Consider the following 18,391-nt stretch of genomic DNA (forward strand, 5'->3'; position numbering starts at 1 on the left):
ACTGTAACAAAGGTAGCACTATAGATGGATGTTGATTGTGATGTGACTGCCTATGTGTGGGGTCAGGATGTATGGGAACTACCTGTATTTTCTGCTTAATTTTGCTGTGAACCTAAAACTGCTCTAAAACAATAATGACTATTTGAAAGAAAAAAAAAAAAGAACACAGAATAGATCATGTACCTCTTGATGCAGTACCCTGAGAAGGATACAATATCACCTATGTGATATTCTTGCTAATAATATGCTTAACTTGAACCTAATCACAAAGAAACAACCATACAAATCTAAACTGAGAGACAGTCTGTAAAACTTTGACTTTACAAAATGTCCATGTCATAAAAGACCGAGAATTTTCCTAGATTAAAGAAGACCAAAGAGGGATAACAACTAAGTGCAATGATACACACTGAAGGATTCAGGAGCAAAAGTCTTGTGATCTCTGCAACTGACTTTCAAATGGTTCAATAGAGAGTGCAGGGAAAAGGCAAGGGGGGTGTGGCGGGGGGAGAAAAAGGGGAAACGATACAAAATGAGACTAAAATAGAGCAACATTTTGTTTTTCAAAACTGAAGGAAATAAAGTGTGAGTCAAGGATTTTATATCTAGCCAAGTTATGCACCTTGTAACAAAACTACAGAAATATAGCTTTTGGTAGGTAAGAACTCATAGAATGTCACAGTTGCAAGATTATTAAAGCATGAACTTCATCTATGAGATGACTGGGAAATGTTGAAGAAGAGGCTGGTAGAGAATAAAAAGCATTAAATGAATTAAGAAAGGATACTTTATCATGCTGAAGACCACAATTCCCAGTGAAGCCATGTACTATGTATCATAGCAGCCATCCTTACAAAGCAGAAACTCCATGAGATGCATGGAGAAACAGGCAAAACTAAAAACAGGGAACTTTAACACACCACTCTCAATCAAGTAAATGAACAATAAGTAAGGTTACAGAAGCCCTAAAGAGCATAATAAGGTTTATCTTATCACTGCATAACAAACTTCACTCTATTCTTTTTCAAGTGCACATGGAATATTCACAAAAATTACCATATACATGTATTAGGTCACAAATAAAACTACAGTAAGAGCCATAGGAAAAATAAGACAAAATCATCCAATCTCAACGCAATAAGGCTAGAACTAATAACAAAATAAAACAAAAAATTCACTTCACCTGCAAATTTTTTTAAAAGTTAAATAACTCTGGAGTCAAAGTACTAATAAAAATCACAGAACTTCTAAAAAACAATAACAAAACCACCACAAGTCAGAATCTAAGAAATGCACTAAAACAGCGACCTGAGGAAAATTCAGACCTTTAATATTTATATCAATACAAATGAAAGAATCAAAATAAATAAAATAAATATCTAACTCAAAGGATTAGGGGAAAAAAGTAAAACAAAAAAAAGGGAGTAAGATATTAATGTTGGGAAAAAACAGAACCAACAAATAAATACATAAACTGGTTCTTTAATTTGTATAACTTTATACAAATAAAGCTGAAAACTTAGATGAAACATAATTTTTCTAGGTAAGTATATTAAATATAGGATATAGGAAAATTTATTAAACTTGACTCTTGATTACTGGTAGAATTAATAAACTGCAGTTAATTTTGCAATTAAATTGCAAAATTTAAACAAACCCAAAATTCATAGATGAAATAAGAGAAAGTTATCAAAGAGTTGCTTCACCAAAAAGCATCAGTATCCACTGAGGAATTCTACCAAGGCTTCAAAAATCAGATAACCCCTGTATTTATCAAGCTTTTAATTTTCTGTAACTTAGGATGTTCTGACATCTGGGAGGGCCTTACAGACCCAGGGAGAAACTGCCTCTCCAAGGCTAGCTAATTCCTAAAGATAATAAACAACTTACTTGGGAGCGCGCCTCTCAGAGTTGCAACTATGGGTTGCAACCCAACCATTTCCTTTATTTAACTCTCACACAAGTCCATGTTTCCCAAACCCTAAATTAACTCAGGTCCAGGTACCAGACAGTTAGGGACAGCTCGTATGTTCCAAAGCCCACCAAAATTATTCAAACTAGCCAGTCCTATACTGTTTACACTGCTTTGCCTTTCCCATGTAAACCCTATAAAGGATCAGGTCTATTTTTTCCCCTCACTCCTGCTTCTGCCTCCTGACCAAATGTGGTGCTTCCCTGTGTGACATGGCATACCCACTTCTCTCAGGGCATGTAAGTAATAAATTCTTTCAATGGCAATGACCTCTCCATGCCATCACTCAGTCACCTCTATAAATAAAACACACAAGTACAAATTAGGCAACGCCAAAACTGTTTAAACAGTTCCAGACCATATAAACAAAGGAAAATTTTCTAAAGTCATTTGTTATGGAGCAAATACAATGATAATCAGGTGTGAGAATGTCTACAAAAAATACAGAAATATAAAATACAAAATATAAAAATAAATATCAATGTAAAATATGAAATAAAATTTTAACAAACAGAATCAAATATGACCGAGTATGTATCTCAAGAATATGAGGATTATTCAATATAAAAAATCCTTCCATATAATTCACTATATTCACAAATCAAGGAGAAAACATTCATTTCCATAGATACTGAAAGGACATTCAACAATATCCAACAGCTATTCCTAATAAAATCAATCAATCAATCAGGGCTTGGTGAATGCTTCCTAACAGTTAAATTGTATCTATATATCAGCCAAAAAAGCCAGCAACTTATATAATGGGGACATACCACACACATCACTGAATGAGTAAAACATAGCTAATGCAACAGACAAGAGAAAAATAATTAGTTAAATGAATTGGACAGAAAGAAATAAAACTCTATGTATACACAGATATGATAATATACCTAGAGAATCCAAAAGAATCAATCACAAAGTAATACAAACAGTAAGAGAATTCAGTAAAACAGGATGTAAAACATACAAAAATCAAAAGCCTCCACATGTATACAAACAATAGCCTGTTAGGATATACAACGGAAGGAAAGATTTCATTTATAATAGCAACAAATGATAAAGTACCTAGGAATCAACATAATAAGAAATGTGCATAATCACTATACAGAAAACCTTAAAACACTACTGAAAATTCAAAAGTGGACTAGAACAAATGGAAGGATATATAACTTTTTCATGGATACAATGACTCAACATTATAAAAATTCCACTTTTTTCCAGTTATTAAAAAATTTAAGGTAATCCCAATAAAAATACAAACTTTAGAAAATTTAGTTATCAGCCATAAAAAGAAACGAAATTGAGCTATTTGTAATGAGGTGGATAGACCTAGAGTCTGTCATACAGAGTGAAGTAAGTCAGAAAGAGAAAGACAAATACCGTATGCTAACACATATATATGGAATTTAAGGGAAAAAAATGTCATGAAGAACCTAGGGGTAAGACAGGAATAAAGACACAGATCTACTGGAGAATGGACTTGAGGATATGGGGAGGGGGAAGGGTGAGCTGTGACAGGGCGAGAGAGAGGCATGGACATATATACACTAACAAACGTAAGGTAGATAGCTAGTGGGAAGCAGCCGCATGGCACAGGGAAATCGGCTCGGTGCTTTGTGACCGCCTGGAGGGGTGGGATAGGGAGGGTGGGAGGGAGGGAGACGCAAGAGGGAAGAGATATGGGAACATATGTATATGTATAACTGATTCACTTTGTTATAAAGCAGAAACTAACACACCATTGTAAAGCAATTATACCCCAATAAAGATGTTAAAAAAAAAATTTAGTTAGACCCGTTGATTCTAAAGTACATATGGTGAAAAAAAAAACCAAGAATAACCAAGAAAATCCTGAGAAAGAAGAATGGTGGTGGGGAGGCGGAAGAATGATATAGAATAGCATGGATTAAATGATATAGACAAGGAATCATTACAGGAAGTCCTAAAACAGAACCAATTATGTGGGGAATCTTGGTATATCACGTAAGTATATGTCAAATCACTGTAGAAAAGGTAGACGTTTTCATAAATGATGTTGGAGAAATAAATAACTATTGGGGAGGGGTAGATCTATACTTTGCAACAAACACTGGAATGAATTCCAAAGAGGTCAGAGATCTAAATGTCAAAAAAAAAATGATTACCATAAAAGTACTACAAGAAAACATGAGTGAATTTCTAACAGGAATTCTTACAGTCTGGGAATCAGAAAAGCTTTTCTAAGACAACTGGAATCTTGAAGCAATAAAAGAAGAGACAGATATATCTGATTATGTGAAAACAAAAACCTTCTGCATGGCAAAACAAAAACCTGCATGGCAAAAGATACAAACTCAAAGAAAAAGGGCACATATCTCTAAATTATATACAGAGCTCTAAAAAAAAATCAAGAAAAAAGGGACCAAAAACCGTTAGGAAAAAAAGCATCAAAAACACAAACATATAATTCACAGAAAGAAAAGGCAAATATTTCCTAAGTATATGAAAACGTACTCAACATCATTCATAAGAGACACATAAATTAAAATCACATAGAGATATCAATTCCCATCTATCAGACTGGCAAAAATTCAACAGGTAGGCAACATACTCTGTTGGTAAGATTTTGGAGAAACAGGTATTGTCATTTTTGCTGGTGGAATTAAATGATATAACCTCTATGGAGGGTGATGTGGCAATATCCAACAAAATCACATATGCATTTACTCTTTTACTCTGCAATTCCACGTCTACAAAGATACAATGCCAAAAATACAAAATGAATATGCACAAGGTTATTCGTTACAGCACTATTTGTAACAGAAAAAGCTTGTATGTAACTTAACAAAATGAGGAAAACATCTATATACTTGTGGTGGTCAATTTATGTGTCAACTTGACTGGGCTACGGGGTGCCTAAATATCTGGTCAAATGTTCTGGGTATTTCTGTCAGGATATTTCTGGATGAGACTAACATTTAAATGGGTAGACTGAGTAAAGCAGATTGTCCTTCTTAATGAGGGTAGGCTGTATCCCATCACTTGAAGGTCTGCATAAAACAAAAAAGCTGACACTCCTCAGAGTACGAGAGATTCTTCTTGCCTGACTGCCTTTCAACTGGAACACTGAATTTTTCCTGCCTTGGACTCAAACTGAAACAGCAGCTCTTCCTGGGTCTCGAGCCTGCTGGCCTCAGGATAGGAATTATACCACTGGTTTGGAACTCCTGGGTCTCTGGCGTGTCAACTCATCCTGCAGATCTTGGGACTTGTCAGCCTTTACAAACACATGAGCCAATTCTCTGGAGAACCCTGATTAATACAATATCAAATAGAATGAACTCCATGACATAATATTAAGTAAAAATGAAACGTACAAAAGAGAGTATAAAACATGTACCACTTGAAGAGATAAGACAGGGTGGATACATGTATATACATTGTATGAATTTGCTTATTTCTTCAAAAAGGAGAAACAAGAAACAAATGAAGAAAATGGAAGGGAGCCTATTCTGAGTATACCTTTTTGTAAAGTTTTGACTTTTGAACCATGTAAATGCCTTATATTCCCCCAGATTAAAAGAAAATAAGAAAAAAGCCCATAAAACAAAGTGAAACTAACTGCATAGTAAATTGGTAACATAACCATACACAAAAGAATTGTTTCATGTAACTTTTACACACAGTATTCTGACCCTTAGTGAGATATGTTCTAAAGACGAAAGAACTGCAAAGAAATCTTAAACTTCACTCAGTTTATTGTTAGAAGTAGAATTGGTACTGTAATTTTGAAACCATTTTATGTGAACTATAGAACAAAGCAAATATGTTGATGTTATTCCAAACTAAGTCCTTCAGAGTAACAGAAGAGATAATATAGAAATATAAAACAGAGAAGTTAGGCAAAAAACCTGTAATGTTACATTTGAATAGCAAATACCAATTATGAATTTAAGACTATATAATATTTCTGTTCAGTGAAAAAGTCTAGAAGAAAGGACACCGCAGAAGCATATCTAGTGCCCAGATCTTAATTTCTATTTCTCACTACAAGAAACTAAGGCTCCTTGATTGTAGGTCTTGACTGGGAAGGTAAAGCTTATCTTGTAGTAGATAGCAAGAAGTGCTCAAAGGTGCTGTCAGAACCAAGAAGCCAGCTTTGAAGAGGCTCCCACTGGCTAAATACAGATTAATTTGAACACAAACACACACTCAAACACAAATCAAAGACTGATGGAAAAAGTGAATCCAATAGCCTGCAGTGATATTCCAAAAACAAACAGACAAAACCCACCAAAACCAAACCAACCAACCAAACAACAACAACAAAACCACAACTCACTTGTCACAATTGGAATTGACCATTACACCAACTCCTTACTCTGAAAATTGCTAATTAAACAGAAAGAATTACATGTATATGTTTACTTTTACCTAGCCTTTCCAGAAAACATGTAATCATTCCCTGTTCATAAGGGAAAGTTTTTATTTACAGAAGAATGACCGCTAATAAATGCAAGGAATGATACAACTAAAAAAATCATTTTACCACCCCAAATTTATTTAATAAATGGAGTAAACCTGTTAGTTGAAAGATTGTTGGGAGACAAGATTGATTCACAAGCCAAAAATGTCACTCTACGTATGACTTGCTAATTACAAAAGGAAAACATAAGTTTACAATGGAAGGATCTAGTAGTTACCACCTTAACCAAATGGCAAAATTTATCGTCTCTAACAGTGGAATAACCTGACAATAAGAACTTGCTAACGTGATGCAACGTGAAGTATGCAGTTTCACCTAATAAATATTTTGGCAAAAATCTGGGACCTGAATCAACACTTTAGACTCAATGTTCAGTTTACAAGAAATAAAGGAGACTAAGGAAGTAGTTAAATGGCACCATGATAAAACAATCAAATAAATCCAAAACAAAGACACAAAGCTAGTTTTGGATTAGGATACAGATAATCACAATAGACCCCTGGTTGTGCTATAACTAGGAAAAAAGAAAAAAACCTACACAATCTAAAAATAATGTATTAAAAAGAAATCAAGAGAACTGAGTACGCAAAGAGGTCTAATGGAAGGGACCACAGGCACTTTGTGCATTTGCTGAAAAGGAGCATGAGTGGTGAAGGATCAAGCCTTCCAAGGTAGAGGAATTTTGTTCGATTAAAGGAAAAGCAGCAGAGCTTTCAATGGCTGCTTAGAATGGAGTGACACACTGGAAACTTTAAGAAACCCAAATGCAGAGATTGTTCTCGCCATTCTCCTGCCTTCCCCCATAGGTCTTTTTTCAAGTAAGAAAAAGATAGGGGAGGGGGGAGCACTGGAGACTTGGAGTGGGACTAAAAAAGCAAAAAAATTCTCTGCACTCTTCCATGGGCTTAGGTCCCAGAGTCCTGCTACAGGTTGGTACCTGTAATATACACAGAACAAGACTCACTCTCAAGGCATTTGAAGCCAGATGTGAATTGAAACTATCTAAAGTGGTAATCAAGCTTCAACCCAGCCTAACTCCTGATAAGATCAAAGTGTTCAATCTCTTATCCCAGCTGCCTATCAGAGAAAAAACCATGCCCTCTCTGGGAAAATAATATTTACCCCAGTCTCTTCTAAACATAATGCCAGTATATATGGGTTGGCCAAAAAGTTCGTTCGGGTTTTTCTGTAAGCGGTTACGAAAAAACCCGAACAAACTTTTTTGGCCAACCCAGTGTACTTTTAAAATTACCAGACATACAAGGAAGCAGAAAAAATGATCCATAACCAAAAGAAAAAAACAGCCAAAAGAAACAGAACCACAGATTAATTTTATGTTGGAATAAGCTGACAAGGACTTAAATAACTATTATAAATTTTTTAATAGAGAAAAATATTAACTGAATAGATGAAAATATGGAGAACTTCAATAGAAAATGAAATCTTTAAAGAAGAGCCAAATTATTATAGAAAAATTAAGTAAAATGATATCTTGGAAACATCTCTTTTGGTAACTGATAGAAGGCCAAAAAGAAAAATCAGTAAGGATATACAGAATATTTGAACAATGCTACTAATCACCTCAAACCAACAATCACAAAATACAGAATGTGGTATATTTTACAAATCAACTGACATTTCTCTAAAAACAATGCAATGTTAGGGAAAACAAAAACAATAACCTAAAAAATTTAACCACCAAAGCACAAGCCTTGATTTAGGGGAAAAAAATTATAAAGCATGTTATGGGGACAATAACAAAAATCTGAATTTTATGAACTAGATATTTTAGGAAATTACTGTTAATTGTCTTAATGTGTTTATAGTATTGTGGTTATGTAGGAGATGGAGATGAAATGTCATGTCATCTGCAATTTACTTTCAAATGGTTCAGGAAATGGTGTGTTTATATGTTCCTTCCTCTGTGTGGAGAGTTAGAAAAGGTAAATTCTTTTATTAAACATACAACTATAACTTTATATTGTGTTTTGTTTCTAATTTAAATACTTCATATTACAAATAAAATTTTACTAATTTTTAGAAGGAAATCTTATGTATAATTCTTCAAGCTAAACAGTCAACAAAATCTCAGCAAGGTAATGTCAGTAAGACTTATTTCACATATCGAATTCCTCTAAAGTTTTAAGTATAACTACTGGAAGTAAACTTTTGTCAAACCCCTTTTAAAGCTGATTTTAGCTTTTCAGAGTGACACTGCTCTCTTAGAATTGTCAACAGGGAAAGGAAATACATATAACCCAAGTTAGAAATACAGATAACTCATTTCAAAATTCAATATTGCTTTGAAGCCTTTTTTCCCCAACCTAGTTTTAAGTTTAAAGTAAAGACACTATAAAACTTCTCTTGGGATTACTTTCCATAGTAACATCTTTTTACCATATTTTGCCACTGTTATTTTTCAGCAGTTTGACCTAAATTCTTATTAATGTTCTTTTTCAGCAGTTTGACCTAAAAATAACCTCTTTCAGAACACATGTAGATACAAAAACTACTGATAAAAACACAAATCTGAGGAAGAAGAAAGAAGAGCGAAGTGTGAGGCATATTCATTATTCAAGTGGAAGGTACAAGCAAATGCTCCTATGAGAATACCACATATCAAAGTGGTATTTGAAATAAAGTCTGAGAGCTTGCCTGATGTATTGGAATACTAATTTAAAAGCAGTGCTGCTAAGAGCAAAGAATGTTGGTCTTAAATAGCGATGGTACTGACTTCCTGATTGGATTACATTATTACTTTGTGTCACAAGGGAAATATTTGGCTCAGTAGTATGCCTCAATTTGCGTTTCTTAGCTTGAAGGAGAAATGTATACTCCGTAGAACAGTCACATTTATAACCATTTTTTCTCTAGAAAAAGAAAAAAAAAAACCCAAACATTTTAATCCCAAGCATCTCATTTCTTATTATTCTGGCTCCTTCCTTTAGTTCCTCAACTCCACAATTCTTTGGCTCCACAATCCATTGATAATACCAATCTTTTCACTGTTCCTCACCTACCTCACATTTTCAGCTCACTTCTTACATATCATCATAATCACCACCATGTATACATCACCATCTCCCCTGCTCCTCTCTTAAGTCATTATACTCATTTGAGCATTAATCCTACCACACTGTCTGTCCATTCACTCTCTCCTTCTCCAAGAAAACTGTTTCACTATAACTTTGTGCCTTGATTACTGTAGCAGCTTCCTAACTGGTTTCCTTACTAACATCCTTGCCTTTTCTATAATCTATCTTAACACTACAATTAGTTCTTAAAAATCCTTGACACATTTCAAAAGATTAGTAAGATCCTGTAACTTTTTCTTCTTAAAACATTTAATGACTTCGCATCTCATGCAGAATAAAGGCCAATGTCTCCACAATGGTCCACAAGATCCTACAAAATCTAGCTGTTTGTTATCTTATTTTCTATCACTCTCCCCTTCTCATTCTGTTCTAGCCAAACAGGTCTCCTTGCTGTTTCTGAAACATGCCAGCAAGCTCCTGTCTCAAGGCCTCTGGACTTGTTAAGGCTTGCTCTCTTACTTCCTTCATGTCTTTTACACATCACTTTAGTGAGGCCTTCTCTGTCTACCCTCTTTAAAATTGTTTTATTTCTCCTTGCTTTATTTTTCTCACAGCACTTACCATTATCTGACCTAGTGTATATTTAACTTATGTATTGTTTCTTGCTTCTAACCCTCACTAGCATGTAAGTTCAATGAGAGCAAGGATTTTATCTGTTTGGTTGAGTGCTATACTCACAATGCCTATGATGTGACTGGTACACAGAAGACAATCACTTAAAGTTATTTATTAAATGAATAAATAAAAGAACGAAGTAAAATACATATTTTTCTCTGGATTATTTATTGAATAAATGAAATAGGCACTATTATATAACTTTTAAATGAAATCAAAACAGAAACTTTGAATAAAAGATAATTGAAATGAAATATAAACCTAAAGTTACCATAAACTTATTGTCCAAGCAGAAAGATAATGTTTTGTTTTCTGGGAATTGATTTTTAAATTCAGTCAATATACAAATTCATTCTTATTATTTTACCACTTGAGAGAAATGATCAGCAGTATTCCATTTTCTGATGTTTTTAAAATTAGAAGCTCTGCTATGAGAAAATAAACATTATCCAAAGTCAATATAAGTGCTGGAATACCCTGAATCACATATAAAAATTCAGGATTTGGAAACTTTTAAGATGTTTTCAGCTTTAAAGAATGGAAAGTATTCATTTTTACTTGAATCCAAATATAATTATCTAAAGAACTTTCTATACTATAACTTATTAATGATGAGTCAAGTGCTAAATCTCATATTTTAAATGTACCAATGCTTAATTAAACAAATGTATTTAAAGTTATACACTTAAAAAGTTGAAACAAAGAAATTTAAGTTATATCAAAGAAAAACATTTTGATTAAAAAATGGTGAATGAAATAAACATAGAGAAAGTGAGGCAATGGGAAGAAGCTATTTAAAAGACATCATCTGTTTTAAAACATTTCTATTTTGGTACAATGAATCATATACGGCATTACTTAGACTTAAGAATTTAAATAATACATTAGAAACCAAAACTGTTAGTTCATAAAAACACTCACCTACAACACCATTCAATACGACCTTCGCCCTCACAAGTTTTTGCCCAATGATTATCTGCCAAATTTTTCATTGCAACAGCATATTCACAAAGTGTTTCCTCATCCTCACAATGTTCTCGCCAGATCTTATCAAAATCTCCCACTAAAAACAAGGAAAAAATTAAATTAAGTTGACTTAAAATACATCAGGCTCCTAAAAGCTTCAGCATAATCTACAATTATTTAAAGACGAATAAAAGCAAACTCATGAAGTAAAATTCTATGAAGTTTAAACTTCATAATTTTCGAAGTTCCTTTATGCAAATTGGATCCATCATTTTAACCATGATGATTTGATAACCAAATAAATTTTACCATTTTAAACAGATGGATTTGTGAAGCTGAATAAAACTAATAAATACAAGTAGACATACACAAGTTATCAATTTATAAACCAAAAACATCCTGGTAGGGGACAAGTATGGCTGGGCATTCAAACATTAATTGTCCTGCTACCATTGGGCAATACGACCTTGCAGCAACAGAGAAGCCACTTAATCCTTCTTCTTGTCTGTTATTTTCTTGGATCTCTACAAATTTATCAGTTTTCTATATTAAAAGGGGTTGATAAGTGAGATGGCAACGTAAATTAGCATGCAAATTAAATGGTTGTGTATTGATACACTTGGACTTGCTGTAGGCATACTACACTTAAAAAATTATAATCCTAGTGCAAAAACGTTGCTAGAGAAATTACCTTGGAAAACTCTCCAAAGTTTTGAGTCTTTATAAGATGAATAAAAATTATAAGCTGACTACATTATCTGGCCACAGCATTACTTCCAGCTACTACCTTTTTTCTTTTTTAATTAGATCAGTCATCATATTTAATTTGAAAAATCAATGTGAGTTCTGATAAAGAAAGGTATGAATATGCCACAATCAAATAAATAACATTTACATAATTGTAAAGGTAAAAGAGTAAAAAAAATTATCAAGTTGGCTTCAATCAATGTTCTTAGACATAATCTAGGTTCTCTTGCCACATGTTCAAATATAGGCAATTGTTTAGCGACAGAATAAACTTAAAAACATAAATACAACAACCAAATTTGGGGATGATAATTATATTCAAGTTCTTTCCCCAGGTGAGACAATTAGATTCCAGTATTTAAGAGTTGGTTTTTTTTTTAACAGAAAAGGAATTATAATAGTTCAAATTTAACAACACTTATCTATTCAAAATTTGAAAAACTTTACTGGTTATTTTAAGCACTTAGCCCAGCACATACTGAGCTGAAAACCAAACTATTAGCCTTCTAGTTTGACCAATACCAGAAAGAGCAATAAGGGTACCAAATATGCCCTCACACTCACATTGCTTAGTTAAGATGAATATGTATCAGTCTCAGCCTTGGTCTGAATATTGACTTTAAACCCCAAAAGAATGAAAAGCTTTCTCTTTTTTCATGGTTATGTTCTTATACAATAATATTTTCATTAATCACTAATATTTGTGTAGTGACAGGGCTCTCAATTTGTTATACAGCAGGTTGGCAATAACTGTCCACTGAAAACAAGCAGGCAAACAACTTTTTCTACATTCTCAAAGAAAAACCCCTCAGTTTTAGTAACATCTTTCAGATGTAGTTATTTATCAAGTATCTAAGTAGGACTACAGGAAGTAAAGTCTTTGAAACAAATACTTTGATTAATGATACCTTAATAAACCTATGATGTTCATAAGACTATTCCTGACTTTACTCATCAGACTTGATGTCAAATGATTCATTAAGGTACAGTATTATTTTAAAGGTGCTTTATCTTTTTTTGAGATGGATATCGTCAACTCTAAAAGGCCCTTTGTTTGAATATGTAAGTTTCACTGTCTTATGTAATGTACATATTATAAATAAATACATAAATTTACTACATTTTCTGGTAATAGAAGTCATTCAAACAAAAGTTTTAAGATCAAATACGTTCGGGAAAAGCTATGTTTAACATACTTAAACAGATTTCCTTTTTTTAAGACTTCTTAGTTTAGATTCTACAGAAGGTACAACTTAAGACAAGGACCTGGGTTCAAGTAGTCTATTTAGGAGGGAACCCTATGAAACAGGAGTGAGAGAGTGGGGAGAACAAGTTAAGGGAGGAGAAAATGCTAATACAAGGGTGCATTACTGAGGCTGCTGCTGTGGGCAGCACAGAAGCATACAGAAAGCCTCTGGAATTGTATACCTAAAGGATGGGAGGCTGGAGCATTTATCTATCAGTTACTATCCCCCATTAACTGAGGGTTGTTAACAACCTGTACCTCTAAGTCTACACTTAGGCACTGAAAAAGGGGATTCCCTCAGTGGGCTCCATCAGTGTTGGAAAAAGGTGAAAAATAGAAAAGAAAGCAACACACATTTAAAATGGGACTCCGTCGGGGTCAAGTGCCTCTGAGCTCACAGTGTTTGTCCACCACACCCAAGGACCAATGGTATGCTGTGAGCCGCAAAAGGCATCTACTATAAATTCTCAGAGTCCTTACTATAACATCGTATACTGTGAAACTCAATTTACCCTAGAATTATTCTACTAGTTATGAGATACAAAGACGAGTTTATATATATGTGGAAACCTATTGCCCTTCAGCTTTTTAGATGACCTCTAGTTTCTCACACTCAAAATTCTCTTTAAATACTTCAATTTTTTATGTAGTTTTAAGGCTTACTATCTGCTCTACTAAAGTTTTGAGGAAGGATTCACATTTTGTCTGTAAGCCTATCAAACTGATTGTAAACTTCTATTTAATGTTTTCACTAACATTTAAGAGTCTCCAGACTCTCTAAATATGCTGATACTGAGATTAACGTGATTAATAAAGTCAGTACACTTAATATATAATTGAAACTAATGCAATTGTACATACTTTTCATTCCTTCAACAGATTTGCTGGGAAAATACTCTAGGTCAAACACTATAGAGAATAATAAAGCTAACGAGCAAGTACTGGCATCAAAGGAAGGGGAGAAGATGTATTAAAATGTGGTATCTGCTCTAATAGAGATATGAACCTGACATATTCACTATGGTCCATGTAAGCCATTCTGGACCCAGAACTTTTAAATCATGTATTTATTCAACAAAAAGTATCAAACCCCAACTACTAGGTATACACTATGTTATATGTCTGGTGGTTACAAAGTTGAACAAAAAATATAGTTAGCCTTCAGAAATTCCACTTTCCAGAATACCCTTGAAAGGTTATTTTTAAAATAAATAAATTTATTGAAAACAGAATGGGAAAATTCAGTATTTTTTCATAATAGCCCATTATTTGCTTTTATAGTATTCAAAATAGTGCTATTTACCTTTTAATCACTGTATTTTCAAAATAATTTATGATTTGGGTTCCAGAAGTCAAAAAAAGTTAAAGTTCACCAGTGCCCAGTATACAAATTCAAAACTCTGCTGCTAACTTGGTCAAACTGCATATGCAAAAAAATATGTTAAAACTCAATTCTGAGGATTTTTTGGTTGTTGTTATCTTTTAGTTATTAGGTCAACCAATATTTAAAAGACTGTCTTATTTAAAAGGAAATACTTATTCATTATCGAAAGGTAAATTAAGAACTAAGAACTTCCTGAGGTCTGCATCAAAGATCTACTCAACAGAACAAGAAATGCTTAAGTATTAAAATGCAATCAATCAGAGGTCTCAATGAATTAATAATTAGCTTTATAATGATTTTTATATATTGGTATTTGTGATGACTCAAAATCATTGTGATTAATAATCTATTTCCTTACTTATTTCTTACAGGCATCCTATAAAAATATGAATGTATCTTAGTTAAAAAGAGAGACAGAGAGAGAGAAAAGGGGGGAGGGGCGAAGTGAAGAGAAGGAAATGGAGAGAAGGAGAGGAAAATCTCTAATTAATGCATACATTCAAATTTGCCCTAACACAGAGAAGTCTGGGCAATTAAAAAATTATATTTAGAAAGCACAATTAAATATATATATGTCCTGCAGCCTAATTTGAAATTAATAGTTAATAAACATTTTATAGTCAGACTAAAATAATAAATCTAGAGAAGGAATCAGTATTCATTTGTTCAAATACATCATTTTAAGATCAACTTAAAGCTCTGCCAGGTCTTAAAGATAAAGTCACCTGATTCTCATAAAATTCTAGAATGAAGTTCACATTAACATGACTTCTATTCATTATATTCTCTTTACATTTAAATTTTTAAAAACACTAATTAAAAAATTAATTAATAATTCAAAACACAAGTGATGCCAACTTAAAGTTGCCAAACCAAATTCAGTATGGAAATCGGATGAACCAAATTATTCTGAAGCTTGGTCCTACTGTCAGGAATAATACCATAATTATTGACTAAACTCACCTTCACAAACATATGCAACAACTAAAGAATAAATATAAGTTACTTCCTATGAAAAGACAATAACTAGGAAAAAATAGCACATTCATTAGTTGATTAAAAAGACAAAGTTCTATGGAATCTAAGAAGGAAAAAAAAAACCAAGCAAGCTCATAGATACAGAGAACAGACTGGTAGTTGCCAAAGGCAGAGGGTAGGGGAGTGGGCAAAATAGGTGAAGGGGGTCAAAAGGTACAAACTTCCAGTTATAAAATAAATATGTCATAGAGCTGTTAAAAAAAAAAGTTCCATTTTTAAGAATTTTGTGATTAGTTTAAGATATTATTACTTTGACTGCAGGTGTCTTTGTAAGAACCAAGTATAATAAGTTAAGGAGTTGTTTATTGTTGCTCAAGAACAGCTGTATTACAGGTCCAAACTCAGGTGAACCAATGGAATCTCTAAACTGTCTCTTTAGAATGGATACTCTTTAGAATGGATACTATTCTTCCTTTTTGAATTAACCTCTCTCATGCCTTCAAAACATAACTGAATTCCCATGTTCTTCAAGAGGATTTACCTGCCTCCCATTTGATCATCTTACAATTCCCCCCATATGCAGTTGCCATCCTTATAGTACTCTGTCACTTGTTTATATAAAGAGTCTTCTATTAAAACCAGGTGTGATTTTTCCCATTAGAAAGTATAAATTGAAAGGCAAAGACTACTTTTGATTTATAACTTATATAAGCTATAGAAGTTAATCATGGTACCCCATTAATGGGGGAGAAAATATTTAAATTTTCACGGTGCTCAAAAATTATAAGAAGGGCTTCTCTGGTGGCGCAGTGGTTGAGAGTCCACCTGCCGATGCAGGGAACACGGGTTCGTGCCCCGGTCCGGGAGGATCCCACATGCCGCGGAGCAGCTGGGCCTGTGAGCCATGGCCGCTGAGCCTGTGCGTCTGGAGCCTGTGCTCCGCAACGGGAGAGGCCACAACAGTGGGAGGCCCGCGTACGGCAAACAAAAAAAAAAAATTATAAGAAACACCAAAAATTACAAATTAAATAGTTGCTAGAGTAAAATTCAAATTACAGTTCATAACTGTCAATAGATAATAGTGATGAATAAGCAGTAAAATTTGAATACTTCAAACAGTGTTCTCAAAATATTAGTTACAAGACGTTTAGGAAACCAATAGGTTCAAAGTCAATTTTCTGGAGAATCTCTCCACTGTTTTAAGCTAACTTATCATTTTTTTTCACTTCACATTATTGTCAAAAAAAAAAAAAAACAACCAAACTTGCAAGTGGGAACACAATCACATCTATTAAATTCTTCGATTATAGTACATGGGTCTTTTTGGAAAATCTGTAAGGTTAAGAAGAAATTATTGGTAACACATTACATAGATAAAAAATTACTTATAAATGAATAAAATGAATAAGAGGTGCTAAGGTTCATGCATTTTTTCATGCTGGGACCATTTGATGTTTAGAAGTACATTAGAAATAATATTATTTTTTCAATAACTCTATTCTAATTCTCAGTATAAAAAGACAGAATATAAAGCACAGAAGGTAAGACATTTAGCAAGTGTAAATCTGAGGCCAATTTAAGATAAGAATAGCATGTCATTCTTGTCAGTTTAGCCTTGTGAGTCACAATACCAAAGATTAACATTGCACTATTGTGGTCCTTAACTGGTGTACAATGCAATGGAGAAGCTATCACATGATTCCATGTATATAAAATTCTAAAATATGAAAACAAATCTACAGGGACAAGAGATCAGTGGGACCAAGAGTAGAGTGAGAGAATGACTGCAAAGGAGCACGAGGAAATTTGGGGGGCAACAGAAATGTTCTGTGTCTTGATTGTGCTAAAAGAATATAGGGTGTATACATCTGTCAAACCCAGTGAATTATATACTTTAACTGTGTGTAGTTTATTGTATATAAATTGTACCTCAATAAATTTCATTTTAAAATATGACGTGCTGTGAACACAGCAAAAGTTACAAAATAAAAACTGTATTTCATTAAATTTGAGGGTCATCAAATACTCTGAAAACAAAAACAAGGAGTTACCTTGAGTATCACAAACAAGTCTTAAACTTTTAGAAATTCAGAAAAGTTTCACTTTTACTTAGGTATATTACCAAATAGATGACCAGATTACCAAATTCAGGTTCAAAGAACATTTAAAGGTCATTTTCTCTAATATGAAGTAAGCAAAGAAACTCATGACCAAGTGGAAACAAGTTCAGCAGCCATTCCAAGACATTAAAACAAAGTGATCAGGACAAGATTGTCTCACGAACATAGTTAAACCACACACAGACCAGCTTTCTCAGTATTCTTGAGCATCTGCTATAGTGACACACATAGAGGTGGGACAAAAACATCCAAGATGTTTGGTGTTGAAGCAGCTCCTGAGAATCAAACAAACGAACCACCTGAAAACCTGCATCTTACACCTAACGTGTTGCGACTAGTCATTTCTCTGATAGGGGGAAAAACTCAGTATTCTAATGTGCTAAAAAGGTTGGACCTTTCACATAAAAAGTTAGAAATACAAAAAGCAAATGGGTCAAGAAAAAAAAGAAAAGAAAAAACACTACAGCAATCCTAGTACTGAAGAAGAAAGACACTATAGAATAGTCTAGATACAAATTCCAGAAACCATTCAATCTTCAATGCCCTTAATGCATCCAGGTGGTAGCTACAGATACACCTTTAATTTTTAAAATTATGTATTTAACACAAGTAATGCTTCCTATGTGCCAGATACTGTTTTAAGTACTTTACAAATATTAATTCATTTAATTCTAATACCAACCCATTGAGGCAGATATTTTACTTTACAGATAAGGAAATTGAAGTATAGAGAGATTAAGTAACTTTCTCAAGGGTACACATCAAACCTGGCAGTCAAGTGCCTAAGTCCATGCTCATAA

General features: G+C 33.5%; 1 protein-coding gene across 1 annotated transcript in view; it reads right to left on the minus strand.

The window, feature by feature from the left end:
* The window catches only part of SAMTOR (S-adenosylmethionine sensor upstream of mTORC1), an 89,615-nt gene that overhangs the window by 60,764 nt on the left and 10,460 nt on the right, over positions 1 to 18,391 (minus strand). Inside the window, exon 2 of the mRNA XM_060020755.1 lies at positions 11,072 to 11,213. Within this exon, the coding sequence (XP_059876738.1) occupies positions 11,072 to 11,213 (142 nt within the window). The remainder of the gene's footprint in view (positions 1 to 11,071; positions 11,214 to 18,391) is intronic.

Source organism: Delphinus delphis, chromosome 9 (genome assembly GCF_949987515.2).
Source record: "Delphinus delphis chromosome 9, mDelDel1.2, whole genome shotgun sequence".
Classification (NCBI taxonomy): domain Eukaryota; kingdom Metazoa; phylum Chordata; class Mammalia; order Artiodactyla; family Delphinidae; genus Delphinus; species Delphinus delphis.